This window comes from Ochotona princeps, chromosome 9 (assembly GCF_030435755.1).
Source record: "Ochotona princeps isolate mOchPri1 chromosome 9, mOchPri1.hap1, whole genome shotgun sequence".
Classification (NCBI taxonomy): domain Eukaryota; kingdom Metazoa; phylum Chordata; class Mammalia; order Lagomorpha; family Ochotonidae; genus Ochotona; species Ochotona princeps.
The window spans coordinates 26,969,957-26,997,922 of record NC_080840.1 but is presented as its reverse complement, the minus strand read 5'-3'; the positions used below and the strand labels follow the sequence as shown (position 1 = coordinate 26,997,922).

Genomic DNA, 27,966 nt, shown 5'->3' with positions numbered 1-27,966 from the left:
TGAAGAGTAGCTAACTTTGTGTATAATTGTGGTGAAAGAGAACAAGAAGTGTGATTCATCAGAAAACACTTAACCCAAAACAGTGCCATAGGACTCTGAACACTGGGCGCATATGCTCAGCCAGGATAGATGTGGCTAGCATGAAACATGTTGTGTTAAGCGATTAAAAGCAAAACCCCTCTCTAGAGGAACAAAATAAACAAAAACTACAGAGAATGTAATTAACATGTCACTAAACAAGCAGCCAGAGTGTAGAGTCATGATGTTTATCCTTTGATATATATATATATTTAAGATTTATTTATTTTTATTGGAAAGGCGGATTCATAAAGAGGAGGAGAGAAAGAAAGGAAGATCTTTCGTCTGAGGGTTCACTCCCCAAGTGACCGCAACAGCCCGAGCTGAGCCAATCCTGAAGCCAGGAGATCTTCCAGGTCTCCCACGCGGGTACAGGGTCCCAAGGCCTTGGGCTATCCTTGACTGCTTTCCCAGGCCACAAGCAGGGAGCTGGATGGGAAGTGAAGCTGCCGGGATTAGAACCGGCAGTCATATGGGATCCCGGGGCGTGCAAGGTGAGGACCTTAATCAGTACGGCATCGCGCCGGGCCCGCAATATATATATTTTTACTAAGAATTGTTTGAGATGAACATCAAAAGGATTCAATACAGGTAACTTCATAAAACACATACACATTTATGAATGATTTTGAGCCAATAACATAGGCCAGTATTTTAATATTTTTCAATTAGTGTTTTACGGGAGAAACAAATGGATGTACATTGAGACCAGTCACTAGCTTTAGATCATCCCTGAGAAACTTTGCCTTGGTAGATTTCAGTAGCTAGAAGGATGATAACCTCATATTTCCTAAGGAAAATGGAACAATAATGAGTTTAAGTACAGAAGTTCAAGTTTCAACATATCCGCAGGTAATACTTGCGTGTTGCTCTAACTTTCTCTTCCTTACCTGGGTTCCCAATTGTAGGAATCCAGCTTCCCTAAGCCTTGTCTACTTACACAGGAGACTGCCACTTTCCTTACAGCTTTCCAGCTCCTGTGTTCAGGGGGTTAAGAAACTCTTTCAGTATCTGAGGCAGTGGGAGTTGTATGTATGACAAATTGAAGTGTAGCCTCCACTCTTCTCAACAGTAGACAGACTCTCAGAGAGTCGAACTCTAAGGGTTTGGATATTCACAACTGGCTAGATTCTTATTTGAGCTCTGAGCTCTCTCCCTACTACCATCTGGATCTAGTTTGTCTTTCTCTCAATTACTTGAAGAAAATACGAAATGACCTCTATGGCTTGCTTTCAGAGCCTAGTAGCAATGACTCAATCTGACAGAACTTCCCCCACAAGATTATGAGTCTTGTTTGCTGCTCGAGGGCTCTCTTTGATTTAAGCACCTACTCCCACCCCACTGAATGGGCCACGCATCATCGCCAGTGAGGGACCTATCTGTTAACACTGAGTTCACAAGTTGCAGCTGGCATCTTTGACCAAAAATAAATGTACTATTTTTCTTGTCAATCTTTCCACAGAGCAAACAATGTTAGCCTTTCCACAGATTCTTGAAAGAGGACCCCCCCACACACACAAAAAAAAGAGGTGTGAAGAGAGGTTCAGAAGAAAGGTATACACGTGATTAATATTGTAGGGGAAGGGGGAATTTCAACAATTCTAAAGTGCTCAGAAAGTTTGGTGGAGGAGATTGCATATGGAGGCTGTAGGTTCAAGGGCTGTGACATTCAAACTAGAACTAAATTTTCAGGTTACTTCATGTTAAGAAAGAACAAGAAGGAAAAGTGATTCCATTGGTCATTGGAATGTGTTGGAAACATCAAGAGATACAAAGCAGATGAAGCACTTAGAGGTACTGCACATCTAAGATAGTATATTTTCTTTTTTGTACCCATTAGCATTTGAAGCTATGTATATTTTTTTTCACAAAACAAAGATATGTAAATATAACAATGAAATCCTGTTACAGTGAAAAGTACTAACACTGGAAAGCCTGACTAAAGTGAAAACTGTTAGTTCTTCTGAGTCAAGAGGGGGTTTGAATTTTTAATTAGAATTTGTCAAAATAGTTAAGTTTTCCATATCCAAATAATATTTGCTAGTATTTTTTTTTTCAAGTTATCATCTTGTAGTAACATTTTGACCTCTTTTACCCAGGATTGTCCAAGACAATTCTTCGCTCATAATTAACCACTACATTATTCAAGCCATCTCTTTCTATCTTCACAAATCTGAAATTAATCATCCTTCAAGGTCAGTGCAACTGTTATACAGGAAACCTTCCCTCTTATTTCTTCTCTAAACAGAGAAGTTGTTTCTCTTACAACACGTCTCATTTTGCATATAAAATAACACTATATGTATGTGCCTTATCTCCATCATTAGCCTGTAAACTAATGAAAAAATATTCATGTCTAACCATCTTTCTAAACTCCAATTTCTAAAGAATTTAATAAATATTTATTGAGTCAAAAATTAACAAAGTTCAGGCTTATTCAATTCAAGGATAGTTACAATCATGTTTACCAATTCAAGGCCATGGATTTTTTTTCTTTTTTGAGATTTGTCTGTTAATGACCAGCGACTGTTCTAATTGTATTGGAATACAGCTTCAATGAGTATGGAATTTGTGGCTGCTGAGAGTTTTGAAGAAATAGCTGATGGACCAACCAGTTAAAATAAATAATAGTTTAAATGAGAAAAGAAAACATTAACTTTCATGCAGAAAACTATTTCTATACCAGCACCCATTCTGGTAGATTCTTTGGAAGCCTGTGTATTTATTTTTTGACTCGGTCAAAAGTTTTGTGCTCACTTTCAGATGGTAGAACATTTGTTTTATAATACTAGATATTAGGATTATGATTTCTGTGAAAGAGGCTCTATTAAGTTTGTGTCATTATGTGCAAGACCTTTACTCATCTTAGGGTATAGTTTATCACTCAATTTTCTATAAGCAAATAGATTTTTTTGCAATAGCGTATCAATGAATTTGTGAAAAATGTCAGAAAAATACGTGTAGCAAAGTGCCCAAGACTCCATTGTATAACCATGATCCACAGTCCAAATATAAATCTATTAGTAGAAGAAAAAAGTCAAAAGAAGTTTTGACAGAAAGGAGAGTATGAATAATAATATTAAATTAATTTAAAATACACAGTTTTACTAATGAAGAATTAAGGATACAATAGAGGAAAATATACCTAAAAGGTAAAGATCAAGCAGATATAAATGATTTGTTGAAGAAGTACAAGTGAAAGAACTGACAATAAAGTCATTGTTTAGAATTCTTGTCTTTTCCTCTTCTCTACATCCATAAAGTAAATAAATTAGCTTCTAAAGGACAAGATCATACTAGACAGGTACCTTAAAATTAGCAGAATATAACAAAATTTGGAGTTCAATGTTTTGGGTTTCAATCAGTTCTTCATTTTTATGATCCTCAGTTGCATTCTCTGTAAACGGCCTCTACAAAACCAATATTCTTCTAATATTTTTGTGAAATTAAGTAATTCCGTTTTTCCACAAATTCTGAGGTGCCCCTTGTATAAATATAAGTAAGGATGCTGAGAATGATGGAATAATGAGAGCCACAGCTAATAAAGACACGAAGATAGGCAAGAAGCAAGAAAATTAAAGATAAAATGAACCAAATGTCTGATGGCAATAAAACACCATACTCTTAGAAACATATTCTTCCATACAAAGTAAGAAGAATACGAGGTACAAACAACAGGAAATCAGAGTTACATTCTTTCTGTCTGCCGAGTTTAAGGTAAGCATTCTTCTGAACTTAGCGAAAAACTCATTTTAACAAGTTTCCACATTATATTCATATTTATGCATGAAAGGAGATCATTCAAAATGTATATCATAAAAATTTAAGTGGGCTAAAAGTCAGTATACAATTTGGTATTCATAATGAAAATTAATATCCAATTACAAATGTTTTATTGTTAGTATGTTTTGTTATTTCATTCTTGGGATTGGTTTGGATATTAGGTCTCATTATAAAATTGTATACTGGTTTGAATTCATTTAAATTGTTTACAGTATGCATTTTTGATTCTCTCCTTTCATGTATAAATATCAATATAATGCGGCATTTTTAATGAACTGAGTTTATCAGCCATGCAGCTCTTCTCAAGCTGTTGATACAAGGAAGGTTAGTAGTGACTTCTGCTTCAATGCCCCAGTAAAATTCAGTTCTCAGTGTTCTCTCTGCCAGCCATGAAGCTTGCATATGTTCAAGACGCGTGCTAAATTCTTCCTTCAGCAAAACAGTAACCTGATACACTATTATTGCTAGGTGTCATTGGGTAGTGTCAAGAGAATGCATCTACAGCACATCTTAAATGAATTCTGCAATAATATCAGGTTTCCAAAGTTTAGAAGTGCCTATGATAGTAACTGTCTGTTTTAGTTTCATAAATTACTCTTCCAGTATTCCTCCCCTCTTCTAGAGACACATCAAACAATTGAGTGCGAGAATGAATTTTGTGACACTAAGACCCCTGTAAAGATACAGCCCTGTAAACATACTTCAGTTCCCATGGGGTCCTGTGTGGCCAACAGAGCCAGCTCTGAGAGGGTGGTTCACTGATGTAATCTCTCCTGATGCCTAGAAGACTAAGCCAATGGTCCCCTCAGAGGGTTTACGGGTTTTGCTTTTACTACAAAAAAAAAAAAAAAAAAAAAAAATCAGGACCTTGTAAACTTATTGAAACTGGTAGGTTTTGGTATAAAAGACTTAAGGGAAGTAGGTTTGTTCTTATATTTATTTCTGTTTTAAGAACAACAAGAAAGTTGATTTCCAGCATCCCCTGGGGGAAGACAGGGTGGAAAAGGAGAGCAGCATGCTAGAAACCACGGAGAGGCCTTGTCTGAGGCCTCCTGCAAAGAGGAAATACTTTCTCTTGTTGTGCTTGGACAATGTGTTGCTATATGGCCTGCAAATAAGACTCCGCTGTGTGAATAAGCAGATTCTTCTGTTGACCAAAATCATCAGTGTGCTTATTTCTCTCCACAATTAGCATGAAATAGAGTCCAAACTCCTGATCACTGATTATGGCCCTGGGTTATCTGTAGTGCAATGAACTTTTACATACAAGATATTTGCTGTTCTCTTATTTAGAGGCGCCCACCTCTGTTTTTGTCTGCATTGCTTTCTCTGACTGGAATCTCAACTCATTCTTTCCTTTGGCCAGTGCTTTCCGTACTTGCCTGGAAAACCTTCAATTTCATTTCACAACAACCAGGGTATTCCTTTATGAAGCCTTCTTGGCACCCTTTTATCTCCTCCACTGCAACCTATCAACACTCAACCTAGATAGAATTGATCATATTTCTTTAGTGACAAATAGGAGCTCAATCTCAAGATTTCTTACAGAGATTATGAGTGTGGAGTAGAATCATGCATAACTATAAGAAAAATTCTGTATTTCCTCATTATTCTAGAATCAAGGTTCATAGCTCCATCATATTATTGTAAAGATCCATGGGACCTGGTGCAGTGGGAAAGCTGGATAATCCTTTGCCTGCAGTGCCAAGGATCCCATATGGGCACTGATTTTGAGTCTCAGGTGCTCTGTTTTCAATCCAGCTCCCTGCTTATTGCCTAAAGTGGAGGAGGTTGCAAGGTCTTGGGTCCCTGAACCTATGTGAGAGACCCGAAAGAAGCTCCTGGCTTCAGTTGGCCCACCTCTAACAATTGTCGCTATTTGGGGAGTGAACCAGCAGATGGGAGATCTCTCTAGATGTCCTCTCTTCCTCTCTTCCTGTAACTCTGACTTTCAAATAAAATAAATCTATCTATCTATCTATATCTATCTATCTATCTATCTATCTATCTATCTATCTACCTATCTATCTATGTATGTTTGTGTGTAGATACATTTCCTTGATCAAAAAAAGCCAGAAAAAAACTGGACACAGACTGAAACAATCCAGTATAGCCCACGTTTGCTTCCTTCTTGTAAACCATTAACCCCATAAGAATACCATGAATGGTATCTGATTTTGTTACCAAAAGTTCACTTCTGAATTAGCATCTGCTGGGCTTATTTGGTAGACTTGAGATACTTGAGTCCTCTATCAATATAAGAACCTCAGATGTGGAACTTAGAAAGACTGTCCATGCCTATAATATCAGGATACACTTAAAGAACAGAATGATGGACTTATGACTGATTGTGAAGGACTATACTATTATAATGATAAGTGGGGATGGGTGGGTGGGTGGAGATTTGAGGTGGGGAGAAGGCAAATCCTGGAGCCTGTGGAACTGTACCATGGAATAATAAAATTAATGCTAAGAAGAGACATACTTTTTAAATGAACATTCTTATTGAATGTATCTACTATCAAGTTTAGAAGGAACTGGTACAGGTTCAGGGAAACAATAGCAGCATCAACATTTGCTAGCTTGCTAGAGAAGTGAATGGATATTAACCCAAATTTCAAGAGAATTATAATACCTTATAAGAAAATGTTTTTACTAAAGCTATGTATTTGAAAGCAAGCTATATTCCATTAAAGGAGAAATTAACAAGCTAAATGTTGTGTCTATTTTATTATTACTTTCTTTTACTTGCTAGAAATTATATGATAGGAAAATTCTTGCATATTGCTTGCTAGAAAAGGTAAAAGAAACAGGGGCGTCTACACATGAATAAATTGGCAAAGTGATTCTATGCAAGCAGCAACCTGAGAAGATAAATTGCATTCAGAGCAGGGGGAACCCCAGAGTGGAGCAGGTGGACAGGAGGAGGCTGGAATCCCAACCCTGGAGACTTCTGGATCCTCACCAAGGACTATATTCCAACTGCCAAGGAGATTCCAGGGAATTGGAGTGTCTTTGTAGGCTGAGAACTCCGAGGTCAACCATTCCCTATCAGATCTCCATATCTCCAATATGTCTGGACAATGAGATACTGGACTCTGCATGGTCCATGCCCGCAATGAAGGAATCATGACTGGTTATGATCTGTACTAATGTAACAATATGGAGGAATTCAATATGGGGGGAGGAGCTGGGGAGGGGTCAGGGGAATCCCAGAACCTATGAAATTGTGTCATAAAATGAAATAATAAAGAAGAAGATAAATTGCACAGTGTTTTATTAAAAATCTTTCATGAAAATTGCCAAAAATAAACATCTAAAGGCATGTAGGTTATTTATTTATTAAGTAGTGTGCCTTTTCCAAAAACATGGCAAGTATTTTGCAGAGGCCCTTGGCCTAACAGAGGTGAATGTATAATTCCAGCCCTTGGAGTGTGAGGACTGTGATAAAGAGAAGTACACAGAAGGGGTCCTTTACCCACAGAGAAAATCAAAGACTTCAAAGAGAAAATCAGATCAGGAAAAGGCAGTACACTCTTCAAGGATCGGTGTGGAGTTTTATAATGTTGTTTCATTAAATGTCTTGTATGGTGTTGTAGGCATAGTTAACGAGTAAAACAAGTCATAGAAATTGTGAGGAGGGAAAGCAACGTGAGGAGAAGACATTTCAAAGGGACTGCTCTCTGAACGTCCACCAGTATCAGTCCTGTCTTCCACTCGCTGCTAGTTGTCTGCGCCTTTGCTCTTAACTCTCCGTTCATTCCCCTTGGAGCTCTATGTTTAGGTAACACCTGTCTACTTGTAACTTGCCTAACACATCATGCTATGTGATACGTCTAAACCCTTACACAAGCTGCTCCCTCTTCCACTCCAACTCTGAATTTTAATGACTATTTTCGCATCAATTCAGGCCACTGCATGCAAGGTTTCTCAACCTCCTCAAATATGCCAGGGTTCCTTTTCATTTGCATTTTAAAAAGTTGTTATTTAATTTTATGTGTTTGAAAGGTAGAGAAATAGAGGACACACACACACACACACACACACACACACACACACATAGAGTCTTCCTTTTGTTTGCTCACTCCCTAAATCCTTGAAACAGAGCTGGGTCATATGAAACAAGCAGCTTGGATCTCAGACAGGTCTCCCATGTTGGTAGCAGAAACCCAAGTGCCTGAGCTGGCATCCACTTCCTCCCAGCATATCCATTAACAAAAAAGTTGCAATCAGACAAAGAACTCACACTTGAACCCAAACCCTTCAAATGGGAGGTGGGCATCCCAAGTAGCCTCTAACCATTTTGTTAAACGGTTGCCCCATGCTTATCGTTGTTTTTAGGAAACCGTGTTCTTGGCGCTGTGATTACCTGTCTGCTGATGTGCTATCCCCCTGCTCCTCTATCCCGCTGCACACATGCAGCACATACATGAATATACACATACATGAATATACACATATATGACTTTACTGAAATATACGAAGTCATTTTTTTTTCTACAATAACATGTAGTTCAGTGAACCTAGAGTCTCATCTCTTCTGTGGTGGATAGCACCAGGGAACCCACAGCAATGATCACACCACCTCCCTTGCACTTTCTCCTGCAGGCAGTGCTAGCTGGGTAAAGCAATGGAGGCCAACCTGTATGTTTACAGCATAACAGTTCTCTGAGTTTAGCATTACTAATCCTGTACCAGGAAACCTCTGGGAATCCTTAGAGCTAACAAGCTTTTTGTCAGGCTGCAAAATATACAAATTCTGGTAACTGGCATAAGCCTGCTTTCATGTCCAGAGAGTTTCAAAACACTTAGAAGACCTGGGGAAGGTACACAGTGACATTGTAAGACTTTTTCTGTGAAAAAACAGAAAGTGTTTTCCCTCAAGAATATTTAATGTCAGTTAAAAATAGAGTAAAATAAGTGTTGTTAATGTAAAAAAAAGTCTATGTTTTAGAAAGAAGACACAAAATAAATCACGGTCTAAATAAAAATAACACATCTCTCAAACTGGAGAAATTATCTGAAAATAGAAGTCCAAGCTAGATTTTGGGTTGCTCTTGTCCTGCAGGAAAATAATACTGACTGTGGCATCTTACCAGTCAAAATAGGTCCGTGTGGCACCCAGACCTAACGTCCAATAGGTTCTGAAAAGATCAGCTCCACCAACAACCTAATTATATAGGACACCTGGTGTCTCTCTAATCCTGGGACCTGTTCCAACCAGGAGTGGGAGAAAGGTTGCAGAGACATCAGTGCAGCCTCAGCACTTTATCACAGGAGGTGGAGAGTGGTGAGCCAGGGGCTGGGGCTGTGGAGACCACCATGGAAATCTGACATAACAACCCAGACCTGGAACTTGCTGGAGGTTGTGGCACAAGTGGCTGCAAGGAAAAAGTTGTGTACCAACTGCAATAAGTAAAATCGCATTGTAGACCTGTGGCTGACACAGCTTAGAAACCTGCCCCAAGGAGAAGACTCTGCTAACCAGAAGTACAATGATCAAGAGCAAAAGAAGAGACAAAGGCACAATGATTATTACCGAAAACTCCCCTGCAAAGGAGCAAAACCCTATGCCAACCTCAGAGTTAACTGAGGAAGACATCGAGAAAATGGGGGACACAGAATCCATGAGTCATTTTAAAGATTCTGATCAACAATGAGATGCTCATGCAAAGAATGATGTTCAAAGAATTTAAGGAAGCAACAAAGCAAATCAAGGCTGGTGTATCATAAATTAAGAACACAGTAGAGCAAATTAAAGGTACAGTGGAGAGTCTCCAAAACAGAATGAAGCAAGCAAAAGAAAGAATCTCAGAATTGGAAGATATTTCCTGTCATCAGGGGGAAGCAAAGAAAAAGCTGGAGGCAGAGCTAGATCAGGCCAAAAAAAGTATTCAAGAATTGAAAGACACTATTAAGAGGCCAAATATAAGAGTTATGGGAGTCCCAGAAGGTGCAGAAAGAGAAGCTGAGTTTGCAAATGTATTTAATGAAATAATAAAGGAAAATTTCCCTAATCTGGAGAAAGAATTGGGAAACAAGATCCAGGAGGGGCAACAAACTCCCAACAGGCTTGATCAAAAGTGATCTTCACCATGACATATGATAAGCAAGCTCTCTTCAATTGAACATAAGAAAAAGATCCTTAAATGTGCATGTGAAAAAAATCAATTGACATATAAAGGAATGCCAATTAAGCTCACAGGAAACCTCTCACAGGAAACTCTACAGGCAAGAAGAGAATGGAGTGACAAGTTCCAGATTCTAAAAGAAAAAAATTGTCGGCCTAGGATAACATATCCAGCAAAGCTTTCTTTTGTCTTTGAAAATGAAATAAAATTCTTCCACAGTAAAGAAAAGCTAAAAGAATTTGCCTCTTCCAAACCTGCCCTACAAATGATACTTCAAGATGGTCTCTTGACAGAGAAGAGGAATAGCACCTACCAAAACCAAAGGCAAATGTGAAGAACATCCCAGTAAAATGACAACAGAATACTAAACCAATGAACAACGCATTCCTAAAATGACAGGACCAAAGTACCACCCATACATATTAAATTCTGAATGTAAATGGCGTAAGCTCAATCGAATGTCATAGATTGGTAGACTGGATTTAAAAACAAAACCCATCTGTTTATTGTCTGGAAGAGACACACTTCACCAACAAAGATCAGCGGAAACTATATCGCATGGGTTTTGTTGTTTTCTGTTGGTTTCATCTCTTCAAAACACTTTCTTCTGATTAAATCAGTCAATGACTCATAGATTGCAATTATAACACATGCATTATAAATAAATATTATCATTCAACTTAACTAATACAATTTTCTATTAATTAAGGAAAGGCCAATTGTAGTATCTGTGATAAATTATATAATTTAATCAACAGAGTTAAAAGTAATCTTAGGAAACCAACTGAAGAAGAAAATCACATGGAAAATCAACTTCTAATAAAATTAGAAATAGCACTAAGATTTTGTCATTCTAGGATTAAGGAAAAAGTTTTCATTTGGTTTTCTTTTTTAATATACCTAAAAATGGTACAGGAGGCTTCAAAAAGTTAATGAAACTAGGATTAAAAGGTAACTTCAATTTTGCTGAAACCAACTTTGAAATTATGCATAGTTTTTTAAGAACAGAAACTATTCATGAGATTTTTTAACACCTTTCACACAACTAAATTTATTTCCAAATGGTAAATCCTAATTTTTATGACTTAGTGATATGGGGCAGGGGCTAATCCTCTGCCCTGTGGTGCCATCCCATATGGGCACTAGTTCAAGTCACAGCTGCTCTATTTCTGATCTAGCTCTGGTTCTGGCCAGGGCTCTTCTGCACCCATGGGGGAGATGTGTAAGAAACTGCTGTCTCTAAGCTTCAGATCTGCTCAGTTCTAGTCACTGTGGCCACTGGGAAGTGAGCCAGTGAATTAAAGAATCTTAGTGTTTAAGCTGAATTGATCTCCATACCAGTATTCTTGAATCCTTATGTGATGGGCTGCAAACTAATTTCTGTGCATAAAGCCCAATGTTGTAATCTGCCTTTGTAACAATAGTTAAGTCACAGTCAATCACAGCACTGAACATCAATCGTGGGCAGCCACTGTTCGTTTCATCTTCAAATAGAGCAAGCCCCAACCTGGAATGAGTCTGACTTTCTCTCTACTCTGTAGCTGTTTTCTATATATCGCCTCACCTTTCTCAATCCTAAATGCTTTCAACAACACAATGTGTCTGTGATGAATATATATTTTTTTATTCTCTAAGGAAATTTTGAATTATATATATTTTTTCAGACAGAAAGTAATCTATAGAACTCAAGAGAATATAAATATAAAAAAACAATAATGTGAGAGTGTAGTGATATGATAAACATATCATGTGAAAGAATGCACAATCAATGTGAAATTATTAAATATCTCCTCTAGGGAAGTAGTATTATCCAGATACTTGTCATCTAACACCCACACTATTACAGAGATTTCCTGGCTTTATTTGTAGATCTTCCACACTATGGTTGCGTTGATTTTTCCAACAGACTCGATACCTCTTTATGTATTTCAATAATGTTCAAATATCTTGAAGCCAAAGTCTACCATTAAGATCCTTCACAAGCTGACCAATACTTATCCAGTGGATGCAACTTCCAGCTAACTTATCCAAACCTTCCTTGTTGTAATGCTGACTATACTCCATTAATACTTGCATTCCCTGCAAAAACTCCATGAGTATTGATAATATTATTTACACACGTTAAGCCATCACAGGAATATCTCTTAAATTGTTAAGATTCCTACTTGTATCGATGTCACACATGTGAGCATCTAGGATGGACTGCCTTTTCCTGGCCTTGGATTGGGCCATACCTGGTTCTTTCAGCTGTTTGGGGAGTGAACCAGTGGATCAAACTTCTCTCTCATTCTCAGTCTATCTTTCTCTCTCTAGGTAACTCTGCTTTTCAAATCAATAATATATATAATTTTAATTTATACTTTTCTAAATTCAGCTGTGACTCTTAGCAAACTTATCATTGATACAATAAAATTTTGTAAGCCTGCCTGTCCATTTACTGCAGTTACTTTTAATCAGCATGGGTTAAGAGTACTTAAAAAGTTTTATTTTTTACTTTTAAATTAATATTTTTATTTATTTGAGCAACAAAGACAGACACACTGACAGAGACACAAAAAACTCACTAATTTATTCCCCAAATAACCTACAACAACTGAGATAGGGTAATGCTACGGGGAGGTAAAAAAACCACCAGAACTTAGCTTTTCTGTTTCAACCTTTGCTACACTTTCATTGAAAGAGTGAATGGCATAATTTTATAGAAAGCTTACTTTAGCTAATCTTCCACCAGCAGGCCTTACATTTTGATAAGTGCTGACTTCCCAACTGAAGGATGAGTGCCTCATTCTAGAAAAGACTTGTTGGTGAGGATGCAAAATTTCACAGGTATTGGGCATGTTCAGTGGGTCCATGGGCTTTTGTGAACAGGAGGTAAGCTTCCTTCCTCCAGAAGATACTAGGATGGCATTCACACCATACACCCTAAGGTCTAATGAAGAATCCAATCGTCCTTCCAGCCTTGCTCAATAATCTCCATCCCACTACCATTACTGGGGCTTTACACATGTACACACATACAAACATGCACATTTACACACTACACACACACACACACTATGAGAACCAAGAGACATTCTGGAGTGGAACCAAAGCAAATTCTTCAGAAGCCTAGAAAAAGACTAAAGGAATTATTTGCTCATCCTATTGTCAGGATGCCTAACATTAACCAAGTTTCATATAGTTTCAAGTTTCAATTCAAAACATTTACATAAGAGCACCCCCTGATGTTTTACAGTGGTTTTTCCTTGTTATAAAATTCTCAAAATATTGACCTCCTTGGAAACACTTCTTCTTACACTTCATTGCATTTTAGAAATGTCTCTTCTTTGGTTTCTTGAGTTGCCATTAAATATACCGTGGACCCCCCACCCCACCCCACTCCACCCATGAAAGTTCAACTTTTCAGATTTAGTTTTTGTCCTCAATTGTGGTGATATCATCCCTATTTGTCAAGAGAATGATTATTATATCTCGAAGGAGCCAATCCTATACATAAGCAATTAAAATACAATGACTTGTGCCATGAAAAAGACGCAGATAGAAACCGTGAGAGAATTATATGTTGTGAGAAGACAAATAAGCAATAGAAACAACTGAACAAGGAGATAACTACACTGTTGGAAGAAAAACACAAAGCTATGGTTACTATCATCGTAATCTACGTCAGGCACTGTGTTTATAAATCCATAATAGCTACAATATCGAGAGCTAAAGTGAATTATGGCTCTAAATGTACTGATTATGAAACTGAGCTACACAGAGTTAAGGATTTGCCATTTGTAGTAGTTAGTGATACAAAAGCCATTCAAATACATCTCCTAGTCTCAAAGAATGTTGGTCACTTTCTCAGTGACCTGACGGGAAGGTAAGACCAGAGACCTCAACACTGACTGTCAAATAAGCAGTCAGTGCTTAACGGAGTTCCTGGAACAGGGAAGTGCAGAGTGTTTGTGGAATGAGCACCATGCTATTTGCTTAGTCCTATTCCTGTCATTTTTTCCTAATACACAAGCTACTTAATGAGGAAAACAAGAATCAAACATGATTTTGATTGAGTATATAGTTTATTTTTACATCTTTAGTTATGCATTTGAATTTTTGGCCTTCATGTTCATTACCAAATATTGTCTCTAAATGCCTCTCCATCTTCTCTTTCAATTAGATCACTTACAAATACTTAATTTTACTATTGTCACTTTTAAGACATTTGAAAATCTATTTTAAAGGGGCAAGTGAGATGAAAATGAAATTTTGCTTCTAGAAGAGAAAAGTTACTATTTTGAACCAATATCATCTCTGTTATTGCTTGCTATAAATTCCTTGTACTTTCACCATAATAATAGTACCACAAGAACAGTGAAATTAAACTGGATTCCACTTTCTATCCCCTAGAATTTGGGCCAACATGAAAGGGGATCAGTCTATGAAAGCTAAATTTAAAACATTTTAGAAAATTTTGCAGGTTGCTGTTGATCTCTTTGTCATAGGCCTAGACAAAGTAATTTTCATTTTGAAGAATGATTTTTTTTTGTTGCTATTTAATGTTTTCACACCCTTCCCCTAAAATTGTCAAATGGTTAGACCAAAGGTTATTGAGCAGGGCATTTAGACATTACTTACCTGTAGTTTTGCTTCTCATTTCCTATGTGGAACCTGTCATATTGTGAATAGGCCCGGTTTCCTTCCCAATCCATTAACTCAATCCTTAGTGTGTACTGTCTCTGACTGGTTATGGCAAAAATAAACTCATTCCCCAGCCAATATTCACCAGAGGGATTTCCAAAACCCTGGGAAGAAAGAGAGAGATGCAGTTGTTTCTTTAGAGTGAAACTCTTTCTGATTTCAGCATTTAATTTTGTTCCAAATAATAATACAATTTCATGCATTTTTGCCAATTGTTGACTTACTTCAACAATTTTTATGCTATTTTGTCTCTATCACGACTCAGTTTTAACTTTTATCATAATAACAATTTATTATCCAAATCTGCATTAATGTGGCATTTGTGGTTTAAATAAATTTTGATAGTTTTAACCAAGAAACATTCAAAGTTCACTTTTCAAAATGTTTTCTACTAGTTAATGTGATATTGTGAATGTTATTTAAACTTTCCTCTATATATTACTGTCAGAGTACCGTCAAGCAAATCATTTAGCAGTATTGTTAGCATTCACAATTCTAATTATGTTCCTGTAACAACTTTACACTTGACCTTTAACTGTAGCAGCTTCACCATTTATATCTTGAAAGATATTAAAAAGCAAGCTTTTAAATCCGTACCACCATCAGCTAGAATGCCCTACTCACACATTTGACTTTTAGAGCAGAAAAGGGACTTACAAAAGCCAGTTAGTGACCCTGCATTGCCTGCTTTGCGTTTCAGTCTCACCATGATTCTCTTGTTCTCTTGGGCAATTCTAGTCATAACTGTTAAATATTCAAATTGTTCACTTGAGAGATGGCAGGAAGAAAGAAGTCTCCAGGAAAAAAGTTAAATCTGAATGTTGGAGATACTAATGATAGGAAAATTAAAAGCAAAACAAAACTATTAATGGTTGGCATTTTAGAGTTTAGGTATGCACAGTGAATTCAGAAATCACTTCTTGGTAATACCTGGAGTTTAATTCGATTTTTTTAAAAGATTTATTTTATTTATTTGAAAGGAATAGTTACAGAATGAGAGAGAGAGAGAACTCTTTCATCCATTGGTTTACTCTCCCAGATGACTGCAATGACCAGGACTGGGCCATGCCAAAATCAGGAACCAGGAGCTTCTTTTGTGTCTCACATGGTTGCAGGGACACAAATACTAGTGTCATCCTCAGCTGTTTCAGTGCAGTTAACAAACAATTTCATTGTAATGACCAGATTGTGAACTCCCTGATAGTAGTTGTACTGTAGTAGTGAGGCCTCAAAAACTGAACTGGTATACCCTGAGCTTTCAGTGAGTGTTCATGAGGTTCAAAGAAAAAACCAGAGAGGGAGAAGGGGAGTGTGAAGTAGGGAGAGACAAAGATTCGGGTAAGGCAGGCAACACTCCATCAGCTGGCTGTATTATTAAGGGAAGTAACCTAAAAGCCCATAGTGTTGTGCTTAAAGGAAATGTTTCTTAAGAAGTTTAATAATATCATAATAACAGAGTTTTGCTTATAAAACAAATATTTTGGCTCCAAACTAAGTCAAAGCATTTGAGAGTCCTGCATAGTCAATCATGTCAGTATAAGCTGCCAAATTTGTCTTGTGTGCACTAATATCTAGAATACCATGTGCAGTTATCATAGAGTACACTCTGATGACTCACAAAGATGGTCAATTGAGGTACTTTATAATGTAGGTCTTATCTATATTAAGAAACATGAGAGACAGACTGAAATAATTACAGACATCCTTATTTTATCAATTCACATCACAGAATTTTGAAAACCATTGCTTCATTTCAAACCATATATATGTGTCAGTTTTCTAGAATTATAAATATGACATGTTCTTCACTGCTTTCTTCTTTATTGTGTCACCATTCTGTTCTTTATTTCTTCTTTGAAATGTTTAGATGCATAGGCTATACAAAATATGCATTAAGTATACTTACGTACCATTGCTGCTACCTAATGAATTATTTAAGAAAGATATCTAGTGTTTCAAAACAAAATCATTTATGTCCTTATTGCATCTGTGATATGCTATGAGGATTAGTTAACAAACGGGAAAGAAAGGTTTTTTAATTTGAATGCCTAGGCTTACTCAACAAGGTGAACAACTAAAACTTACTCCCATAGAAGGTGGTTACCAGGGAGTACAGAGAAATGGAGAATATTTGATAAATACATACAAAGTTATAATTAGATAAGAGAAAGAATTTCTGGTGCTCTATTGTACAGAGTGAGTACAGATAATGTACTGTGTATTTTTCTTGAAGAAGCTGGAGAAGGAGGAGGAGGAGAAAGACAGAAGAAGGAGGAGGAAGAAAAGGAGGAGGAGGTCAACACCATCACAGAGAGGACAAGTGTCCACTTGTGCTGCCAGCACCCCATATGGGCACCAGTTCATGTTCCAGTGGCTGAACTTCCACTCCAGCTCTCATTATGATCAGAGAAAGCAGCAGAGGACGGCTCAAGTCCTTGGCCCCTCCACCAGTGTGAGAGATCCAAAAGAAGCTCTTGATTCCTGGCTTCAGATCAGCTCAGCTGTAGCCATTGAGGCCATTTGGGAAGTGAACCAACAGATGGAAGAGCCCTCTTTCTTGCTCTCTTTCTCTCTTTCTGTAACTCTGCATTTCGAGTGAAAATAAATAAGTAAATAAATAAATAAGCTTAAACAGCTAGAATAAGGTATTTTAAATATTTCCATCATAAATATAACATCAGTGCTTGAAGAGGCACTGGTTTTGTGCACAGTGGCTTTCAACACCAGTACACCATATATGAGAACCAGTTCTAGACCTAGCATTTCTAGGTCTTTGTCCAGGTTTCTGCTAAGAAACCTGGGCAGGCAGTAAGTAGATGGTGGCCTACATATCTGGGCCCCTGATGCCAATGTGGGAAATTGAGAGGGATTCTGCCCTGCCCAGAGTGTGTTGTAGACAATGGGACTGAACAAGCAGGTCACAGAAATGTCTCTTTGACTCTCCCTTTTTTCTATTGCTCTGCATTGCAAATAGGTACACAAATATATTTTCTAAAATGGGTAAAAAGAAATATTTGTATATTTAAAGCTCAAATAAAATATATTCATATTTGTATGCACACTTTTACTGCAGCACAAGTTTAACTTAGTTCCTTGATTCACTGAAGATGCCTTGTGCAGAATGGACTGGGTATAGATGCTACTGGAGACGAGTCCTGCCGCTCAGCACCAACACGTAGAACTCATTGAAACTGGTCCTCTAGTGGCTGCTTCTTTCCATGTTTCAGATGCTCAAGGCACACTTAGTCAAAATTCCACAGTAGCAGAAAGCAGTACAATTGTGGATGTGTACCTGTGGCAGCTGGTGCTACACACCAGGGAGAAGATCCCTGCGTACAGAGCTGAAAAGTCAGAGTTAGCTCTTTCTCCATCACATCAGCTCTTGGGAGGATAAACACCAGCGGGTTTTTTCCCTGAATCTCTCGGTAGTTTGGACATGTCAAAACTCCCTGTAACCACTTGACAATTCCCTTTTCTATGTGACCACGGACCCGGGAGTCAGCAATTGGACTGAATGTGAATAAAGAGGCTGGGAATGATGAAGTGTTAAGTTTTGGGTCACATATTTCCCTGCTGTTGAAAGCATTGTGTGGATAAAACTCCCAAGCTTCCCCAGGGAGAAGTGTGATCTGAGGCAAACCCCAGGAATGGATCAGCAGCGTAGAGTCATTCTTAGAAACGCCTCCATCCCCAGCTCAGCCTGCAGGCCAGCAATCAAGTGACTGAAAATAAATACTCTTTCCTTATACGTAGCTTTTCATTCTTTCAGGGGGAAAAAAAGAAGCAATTGGAAAGAAAGCAGAAAAATCATCCTCTAGAAACCAAAGTTATGTTTTGTACACTTTCCCAAAGTGCTTTCCCAGAGTGCTTTATGGTAGAGGGAATATGCTTGACTCCAATGAATCAAAATGGTTGTTAGAAGGTTCATGGGGGAAACTCTCTAATAGCCAAGTGCAGTGCTGCAGAAATGTTTCATCATAAAGATGAAAAATATGTGAAGCCAGAGGAAATGGGTTCCCATGTTAGCAAATTGTATTGTATCAGCACGATCACAGAGCTTACGCATAGGAACAAAGGCTTGGCTTGGGTCAAACAACGTTTACTGCTTATCTCTATTCCAAAGCAAAGCCTTACTCTGACATACACATATTTGTTGTGGAACCCACTGCTTCCTTTCTGAGGCTTGATGACCTTCTATGTTAGATGAGCATTAACTATACTACTTCCAATCCCAAGATAGGAGAATAAAATATGTAAGGACCTCAAAAAGTTTTTAGAAAATGAAGTGAAAAGATAAGTTCACTTTTGCAAAAATAGTTTCTGAAATCTATGTACGTGAAGGGTCTTCAAACCCTGTAACAATCTGATGGTAAGCAGCCAGCTTCCTCCTCTGTGTGACAAAGGAAACCAAAAAATTCTACAGGCTTGTCATAACCTGAATCTAATGAGACAATTGATTAAATGCTTTCGGGTTGTAGAGATTCTGTGTTGTAATGACAAGTTGAGTTTAGGTATATAAAAATAGGTATTGCTGTTTTAATCTAAGAAGCTAATTAAGTTAAATAATAAAAGGAACTGCGTGCTAAGTTAAGGTACAAGTAACAGCAGATTACCTTCTTATTCTTAGCTTAGCTTTCTGTTGCTAAAGTGTACCTGTCTCCGTCCATTGCTCCATGTTCTATTATTTTTAATCCCTCTCTTTCTCGCCATATTTCACAAGTTTTAGGATCTACACAGAAGGTAATTTTAAAGGTCTTACTAATGCTACTTAATGAACAGATATGACAGTTTCTTTCAGCAGATAGTTGTGGAGCTTTTAAAAAAAAATGATCCAGAATATGTGGGGTAGTCTTAGAGATCTGTGTATTAAAAAGGTTCAACAAGTGAGACTTAAAGACCAAAGCTAGAAGCCAAGTATAATGTGGACTAGCCATTCCAAGCACAAACCAGAGAGAATGTACTAATCAGATGAAATTGGGGAGCACCTAGGAACAGGATGAACATCTTAAAAACCTAACTTCATAGTGAGGCACACCTCAAACATCTGATGAAACTTTGTTTACTTGAAAAGAAGTATCAAATCCATATATAAAAATTGGAAATGTTGAATAAACATCAAAAGCACAGGTTTGCACAGAACAACCTACTACAGGTCTACATTTTATCCTAGAATAACCTGTTTTATCCATAAAAATAAAAGCTTTTGTAAAATTCTGTGCTAAGAATTGAGAGATAGCAACAAATTAATTAAAAGTACAAAAATGTAATGTCTTCATTTTTATGAACAAAATTCAAGGATGCATGCCATATACTTTGTTGGAAACCCCAGGGTTCACTTATTTCAGTCACAGCAACATAATAGATTTTGATTCCACTATTAAGACACGTTGTTAACCAGTTTGGTATTTTCCTCAGTGCTTAAAGGAAAAAAGAGAAATACACCCGAATTTAATACAAATGCTGACTTCAAATTGGTCTAAAAAATACAATTATGTCAACAAATGCAGACAAAGACTAACATTCAATAAGTTTTACCAAAACCTGAAGAAATGTTCAGTTTCACTTTGCACTTCTCCAAATTAATCAAATAATTGTTTCTGATACTTTATTTGTTTTGTCTGTCAATGCTCATGGAAAGTGTTGACTTTGCATGGATGAAGCAAAATTGAAACCAGACACAGGGCATAAATCCTATGGGTTTTATCTTTTCTCCACACAGATAATTTAAAGAAAACATATTTAAATTGAGCATCTCCTTCAAAAGCTGAGAAAGATCACAGAATGATCTATTTCAAAATGTTCACTTTTTACATATCCTCCTCCTTTATGTGTTCTTAACATTTTTCCAGACTCCAAGAGTTCCCTGAAAGTAGGGTGTTCAGACTGAAATGTTTGTTGTGGATAGGAAGCTCTGTTTATAGGGGGTAATTATTTTCTAAACAAAGCCAGTTTGTCTCCAGGGTATTAGTCACTGCCTACTATAAAGTTAGTCCAGTTAGAGTGCTATTTAGAACTTTTGGCTTCATTGATCATTATATGGAAAAGTAATGCTGATAATGTTGTTTCCCCGAGGCCACTAAATACTATCCATGTGGCTTGAAGGAGTTAATATAATTCCCTAAGTGCCTCATTAACCCTCCATCCAGACTTCCCTTAGAGAAAATATCTTTACAAATCCGTAAACCAGATTTTGCAGAAAATCTCATAAGTGAAGCTCCCTGAAAACAAAGCTTAGAAAAAAAGAAGTCTTTTGTAGGCTCAAAGCCAATGTTAAGAATCAAATAAGTTGCAAATCTTCAATGGTGTAAATATTTTTAAACAGTAATGATCATATATATTATGTATTTGTTGTTCTATCTGTTGATACCCTTAACATATTGTTCTGGAAACCTTATGAGGCAAGAGGCAGTCTATACCCGTAGACCAATACGATGAATAGTGGGAAGGGAAAGCCAAAAGAATGAAGTGCTATTTCTATACCAGGGAAGAAGAGTGGCCCTCATGGTATATAACAATACAGAGGTGAAAACTGAGATCATGGCCAGTTCTTCAGAGGCAGGAAATAGGAAGGGGTGTGACTGATAGGCATTGGCATCGAAAGTCTACATCTGTTACTTGTGGAATCATGTCATTTTATTTCCAAAGGAGAGAGAGCTTAGAAGGAAAAACATGAAATATTTTTTACCTTGTGTTTTGCAGAATGTTAAACAAGTAGTAATGTTTGAGGACTTCATAATTTTAAAGAAATTTTTTTTGGCCAGAATGCTTCAGAAATTCAGTTTCTTTAACTCCTGGCCTTGCAGTTGATAAATTTTCCAAGTTTTAATAAAGCATAACTTTTTTCATTTAAAAAGGTTGGAGAGGAAAATTATTAACAAATGATATCAGTCTTGACAAGTAAAGAAAAAAATACTTAAAATGCGCTTACTTGTTAACTACCTCTGAAACATGAATTGGTCCTGTACTCACCAAGTTGGTCTCTTATTAAATGTGTGGCGCTTGCCAATGGAGCACATGCTTGCAGTTAGTAAGTCGTCTATTTGGAAAATCTTCACAATGATAGCTTTATATTCATTTGGATGATGTGATTAATTTTAATTAACAGTATCCTTCAGATTTGTCTGAATCTGTATTTGAAATCTAACTCTCAGATGACCGTCATATCTCATTTTATTTATCATTTCATTATAGGATTATTTATTTATTTATTTATTTGGAAGGCAGAGTTACAAACAAAAACTGAATGAAAGAAACAAAGAGAAATCTTCTTTCACTCTGTAAATTTTTGCAGTGGCCAGTCCCATGCAGGTACAACGACCCAAGATCTCAGCCACCTTCCACTGCTTTCCCAGGTGCATTCGTAGGGAACAGGATCAGAAGTGGAGCAGCTGGACTTGCATCAGTGCCAATATTGCATGCGGGCATCCCAAGCAGTTGTTTAACTTACTGTACCACAAGGCTGATCCCTTCACATCTCATTTTAGTAATGAAAATTATTATGAATTAAGATGGCTTACAAACATTCTTTCAGCACACTTAAGTAAATTTTCTTAGTCTTTGATGTTGAATCTTGGATAATAGTAACTACCATTTATTGACACTGCAGTGTGCCAAAGTGCGTTATGGCTATTATGTCTAATCCTCATGAGGTCCCTGCAAGGCAAGCAAGTTACTCTAATCATTGTCCCTTGTTAGTGACTACAAAGCTAGGGAGTGAGTTAAGTGATTTGAGAAAACATATCCCTCCTGTACTTGGCAGAGTGACATAATTCATATCCCTCTTTGAGATTCTGGACATCCTCCCTTCCCAAATGTTTTTAGGATGACATTGGTAGAATGAGGCCTTAAAATCTATCCTAGCATTCCAATTCTCTATAATAAGCCTGAAGATGATCATTAACCTTCTACTGAGCTGTTTCCACTTAGGGCTCAAAACTTAATAGGCAGATCATTTCTTGTTCGACAAAAATCAGTCGTTACAGAATTTTTGTTCATACCTTGATTCTGCATTTCTGGAATGTTCCTCCAATTATCACAGAAGGTCCCACAGAAGTATTAAAATGCAGATTGTATCTCAGTCAGTCTGGGATGGAATGTAACATTCTCTGTTTCTACAAGTTCCCAAAAGCTTCATTGGAGCATGCTTTGAGTAGACTCCAGGACTGCATCTATCCATCCAGTTAACTGAAACACCCATCACACAAGTCCATGCCTAATTCTCTTTTCCTCCAAATTAACCAGTCTTCAAATTTACCTGCTGCCAACATGAATTCTTCTTTCCTACTTTTCTATTTGTAATCCCTCTATGTTCACTTGAAAACCTCAAGGGAACCTGGTGTGATGGCTCAATGGCTAAATTCTCGCCCTGCAAGCACCAGGCTCCTGCATGGATGCTGGTTCATGTGCTGGCTGTACTACTTCTCATCCAGTTTCTTACAAATGGCCTGGGAAAGCAGCGGAGGGTAATCCAAAGGCTTGGGACCACTAAGCCTACATATAGGTTCCAAAAGAAATTCCTGGCTCCTAGCTTCAGATTGACTTAGCTTGGCTGTTGTGGCCATTTGGGGAATGAATCAGCTGATGGAACATTTTGATCTCTGTATCTCTGTCTGTAAATTTGCCTTTCTAATAAAAATAAATAAAAATAAATAAATGTTAATAAGAGAAAACCTCAAGAATTGAAAGCTTAGTTTTCTAAAAAGTAAATATGTTGTAATCTAACTTTACTATGAAACTATAAAAAATCAACTTTCTCTTCACTTAATTTATTTGAAAGGCAGACAGCTAGAGAGCTTTCCTCATCTATTAATTCATTGCATAAATGCTTGCAACAGCCAAGGTTTGATCAGGCTGAAGCCAAGAGGAAGAAACTCAATCCCAGGATCTCTCATGGGTGGTAGGAATCCAAATACTTGAGTCATCACCTACTGCCTCATTAGAAGCAACTGGAGTCAAGAGCTGAGCTGGAATTCTAACCCAGATACTACCATATGGGTGTGGGTAACCCAAGCTCTGTCTCAGCCACTGTGTTTAAATGCCTAAATATCTGTGCCTAACTATCAAAAGTTTATATCTTTTAAAATATATTTATAATTTTTAATTTTTCTCTTCTTTAAGTTTTAATATTCATTCACTTAATTTATGATGCAGTTCAAAAGGCTCTGGGGCTTCATCTCTTCACCTAATAAATTCCCCTGTTTTATTACAATAGCACAGTCCTTCAGAAAATAGCCATTTATTTTTATTTTATTTTTATTAAGATTTGTTTTATTTTTATTACAAAGTCAGATATACTGAGAGGAGGAGAGACAGAGAGGAAGTGGAGCTGCCGGGATTAGAACCAGCAGCCATATGGGATCAAGGCAAGGACCTTAGCCACTAGGCCACGCTGCCGAGCCCCACTATTCCAAAGCCAGTAGCATCCCCCATAACCTCCCATGTGGGTATACAATCCCAAGGACCTGGGCCATCCTCTACCACTTTCCCTGGGCACAAGAAGGGATCTGAATGGGAAGTGGAACAGCTGGGACACAAGCCAGCACCTACATGGGATCCCAGCAGATGCAAGGTGAGGATTTAGTCACTGGGCCACTGTGCTGGGCTCTATGTGTTTCTTTCTTTTCTTTATTTTTAATGTCAAAAAAAAAAAAGAAAGAAAATAGCCATAAGTCCATTGTTTTGCTATTTAAGTGTATCCTGACATTGTAGTTATGGAGAAAGTCCGAGTCCAGCATCTGATTGTCAAGATATATTTAACAGTTGCTTTGGGAGTCCATCTTTGATGTGGAAGTAGAAATGCATACTGCATGGTATCTTCGCATCTCAATGTGATAGTCTCTTTTATACAGTTCCTCTAGACAACTATATGTACATGTATATTTAGCTATGTATCTATTGATCTGATATCTCACATGAAAGTTGCATTGTATTGGAGAGAACATAGGATATGAAAACCACATTGAGTTTCCACCTAACTCCTGTGAGATTGACCTACATTCAAAACTCTACTAACAATACCTACTAGCATGGATACGGGAAGAAAGGTTCCCTGCTTCACTGTTGGTGGGAGTGTAGTATAATACAACCACTATGGAAGTCAATATGGAGAATGCTAAGAGAACTGAAGTTTGGTTTGCCATAGAACAGAGCTATCTCACTTCTGGGAATATATTCAAAGAAAATGAAATCTGCATATGAGGAAGGGATCGGTAATCTAATATTTACAGCAGCACACACTACAGTAGCAGAGACATGGAAATAACCTTGGTCCTGTCAAAAGAGGAGTGGATAAAGAAACTATGGTACATCTGCTCCTTGGAATACTACTCAGCCATTAAAAAAAAGAAGAAATTGTGCCATTTGCAACCAAACTGTCTGAACTAGAGGCCATTATATTCAATGAAATAAGTCAATCCCAAAAAGACAAATATCAAAAGCTTACATCTTAAAATAACTAGATCATGGCAGTCATCAGGGACATCTAAATTTCTTTAAATCAAAAACTAGTTTAACTTCAACAACAGTGAAGAGGACAATGGTTCTGGGAGGATGAGGATGCCTTTTGCTGTGTTGGAGGCCTCAGTGAAGCATGGCTTATAATTCATAGCCTTATATACTGCTTTCATCTTAGTCTGGTTTGTTCAATATCACACGGTAGGAAAAGTAAACACCTGGCCGTTTTAGAAACTAGCAAATCAGAAAATGTCTGGAAGCTAATAATTCTGTGTTTGGAAGTGCCAATTTCACTTGAGAATTACAATCATAATCAGAGTAGCTCAGGCTAACCATGCAAATAGTCATGTTGAACAGAGCTCAGTCATAGACCACAACAAGAGGCAGTTTTCTCTACAATCTGGATCTTGCAGCGCTCCATATGCCTGGATCTTATAGTCAGTCTGAGTTCTAGCTTTCCCCCATTGAACTAGGAACTAATCCAGATGATAAATAGCAATCAACCAAATAATTACTGTAACACACTTTGCATTCTGGTGCACATATGGAAGTGATTTATGGAAAATTATTTCTAAGCATTTTTTGTCTAATGAAAGTAATATTATTATTATATCACTTTATTTTTCAAGTAGCTAAACACATATAAAACTGCAAAGGTTTATCACACAGTGAAGTTGACCTTTGCAAAATAAACAAACAAGCAAATAACAACAACAACAACAAAACCAACAACAAAACCCTCAAAGCATGTTATAAATTCTTCCATCTCACCATTTTATATTCTTTCCAGCCTCTTTGGAAATCCAGGCTTCCATCTTCACGATGTTGTATGACAGTCCAACCTCCCCCATTAAGATCCATATTGCAAAATACCTGAGAGAAAAAATAGAAATGAAAGTGAAAGCTTTGCCCATTTCAAAGAAACATGTATCTGAGGCTTCAAAATAGAAATAGAATCATAGGCCTACAGATAAGAAGAAAAATTGCTATGCTAGAAAATGATAATTGAAATATGTTATTGATTATTTCTGTCCATGATTCACGTTTGAATGTTTTTGATTAAATCCCACCAATGATATATAAATTACTTAGCAACGTCTAAATCAGTGAGTTTCAAATTAATATTTTTCATATCATATTGTAAGACATTCACAAAAATCTTTGTCCCAAAGGGAGACAATCTCGTGCATATTTACATTTTAGAAACATTAGTTAAAATAGAAGATTCTAAATTTTGATAACTTGGATTGAAATAACAAAGTTAGAAAATATTTAAGACAAATAACTTTTAAAAAAATCACACGTATGTAATTATTTGATATTTTATTGCATATTTACTTCTATATCCTTACACATGATGGTTCGTGGTTATTCAGTGCCACATTAGAAACACAATTTGGGGCCCGGCGGCATGGCCTAGCGGCTAAAGTCCTCGCCTTGAAAGCCCCGGGATCCTATATGGGCGCCGGTTCTAATCCCGGCAGCTCCACTTCCTATCCCGCTCCCTGCTTGTGGCCTGGGAAAGCAGTCAAGGACGGCCCAATGCATTGGGACACTGCACCCGCATGGGAGACCCAGAAGAGGTTCCAGGTTCCCGGCTTCGGATCGGCGCGCATCGGCCCGTTGCGGTTCACTTGGGGAGTGAATCATCGGACGGAAGATCTTCCTCTCTGTCTCTCATTCTCTGTGTATATCTGGCTGTAATAAAATGAATAAATCTTTAAAAAAAAAAAAAAAGAAACACAATTTGGTCCTTAGCATATGGAGAACACATTACTTGCTTGAATTCAAGTCACGAACAATAAGTACAGAGTATGACATACTGTATTCTTTTTAACTGCGACAAGCATTTCTTTCCCTTGTGGAAAAGCTGTCCAAATCATTCAAAGACAGGCTTATTTCAATTATTCTAAATGCAATATTATTCATTTAGAAATTGACTCATTTCCCCCCAGAGTTCACCCAAGGAGAAAAACATATTTGTAATGGGATTATCTTTGGAGAGCAATCACTATAATTGATGGAGCATGAATGTGGCAGCCTGATTATTCAAGGATTGGGCTATGGGGAATCAAACATTAAAGCATTGTGAAAGCTGGCTGAAGGCGTGGATATGATGCGCCGGCAGCAGTCACAGAGCTAGCCTCCGATTAGAGGGAAGGCATCAAGTGTTTTCCCCCAAGGCATCATGTTTGGAGCAGAAATGGCTAAAGGGTATGAAACCAATGGTTAGATTAGTCATTCAGAGGACAAATTGTCCATGTACTTGCTCTAAGTGAAAGAAACTAAGATATTCATGTCTATTTGTGAGCATGTAAAATAGGACAATTGTTCTCCTGAGGTCCCTGCTTCTTATTTGACAACAGCCACCCACCCAGCACATCTTTATTATCCTTATGAACTGTCTCACCTCCAAGATTATAAATTTCTCTTCTCCTCCCTTTCCCAAGGTCCCCCTTCTGTTAATCCTTTAACCCTTCTGTATCTGCTCTTTGTTCTCTCTTCAACACAATCTCTGTTCATCTTTCATCATTCTTAATTCTACTATATTTATTTACTTATTTTTCTCTCAACAAACTTTCTAGTTCATTCAGTGTTTCTCTGGGGGGATATAATAATTAATAAAATACATATCTTGACATCAAAATGATTCAACACTTCAAGAGTGACTGCTCCCATAGGATTAAGGAGACATTGAAGACCATAATTTTAAATTTCAGTTTCCTGAAATATGACAGGCAGTGATCTAAAGGAGAAATTCAAGCAAGAGTTTAAATGTGAGAGAAGAAAATGTTCATGGTTTCACCCTCCTAAAGCTTTGAGGTAGCATTCACATTAG

General features: G+C 37.4%; 1 protein-coding gene across 2 annotated transcripts in view; it reads right to left on the bottom strand.

Annotated features, from left to right (window-relative positions):
• ANGPT1 (angiopoietin 1) overlaps positions 1-27,966 on the bottom strand; it is a 230,262-nt gene that overhangs the window by 18,852 nt on the left and 183,444 nt on the right. For both annotated transcript variants that reach the window (XM_004580678.3, XM_004580679.3), the window contains exons 6-7: positions 25,899-26,000; positions 14,613-14,779 (exon numbers count right to left, since the gene is read on the bottom strand). In XM_004580678.3, coding sequence (XP_004580735.1) covers positions 14,613-14,779; positions 25,899-26,000 — 269 coding nt within the window. The remainder of the gene's footprint in view (positions 1-14,612; positions 14,780-25,898; positions 26,001-27,966) is intronic.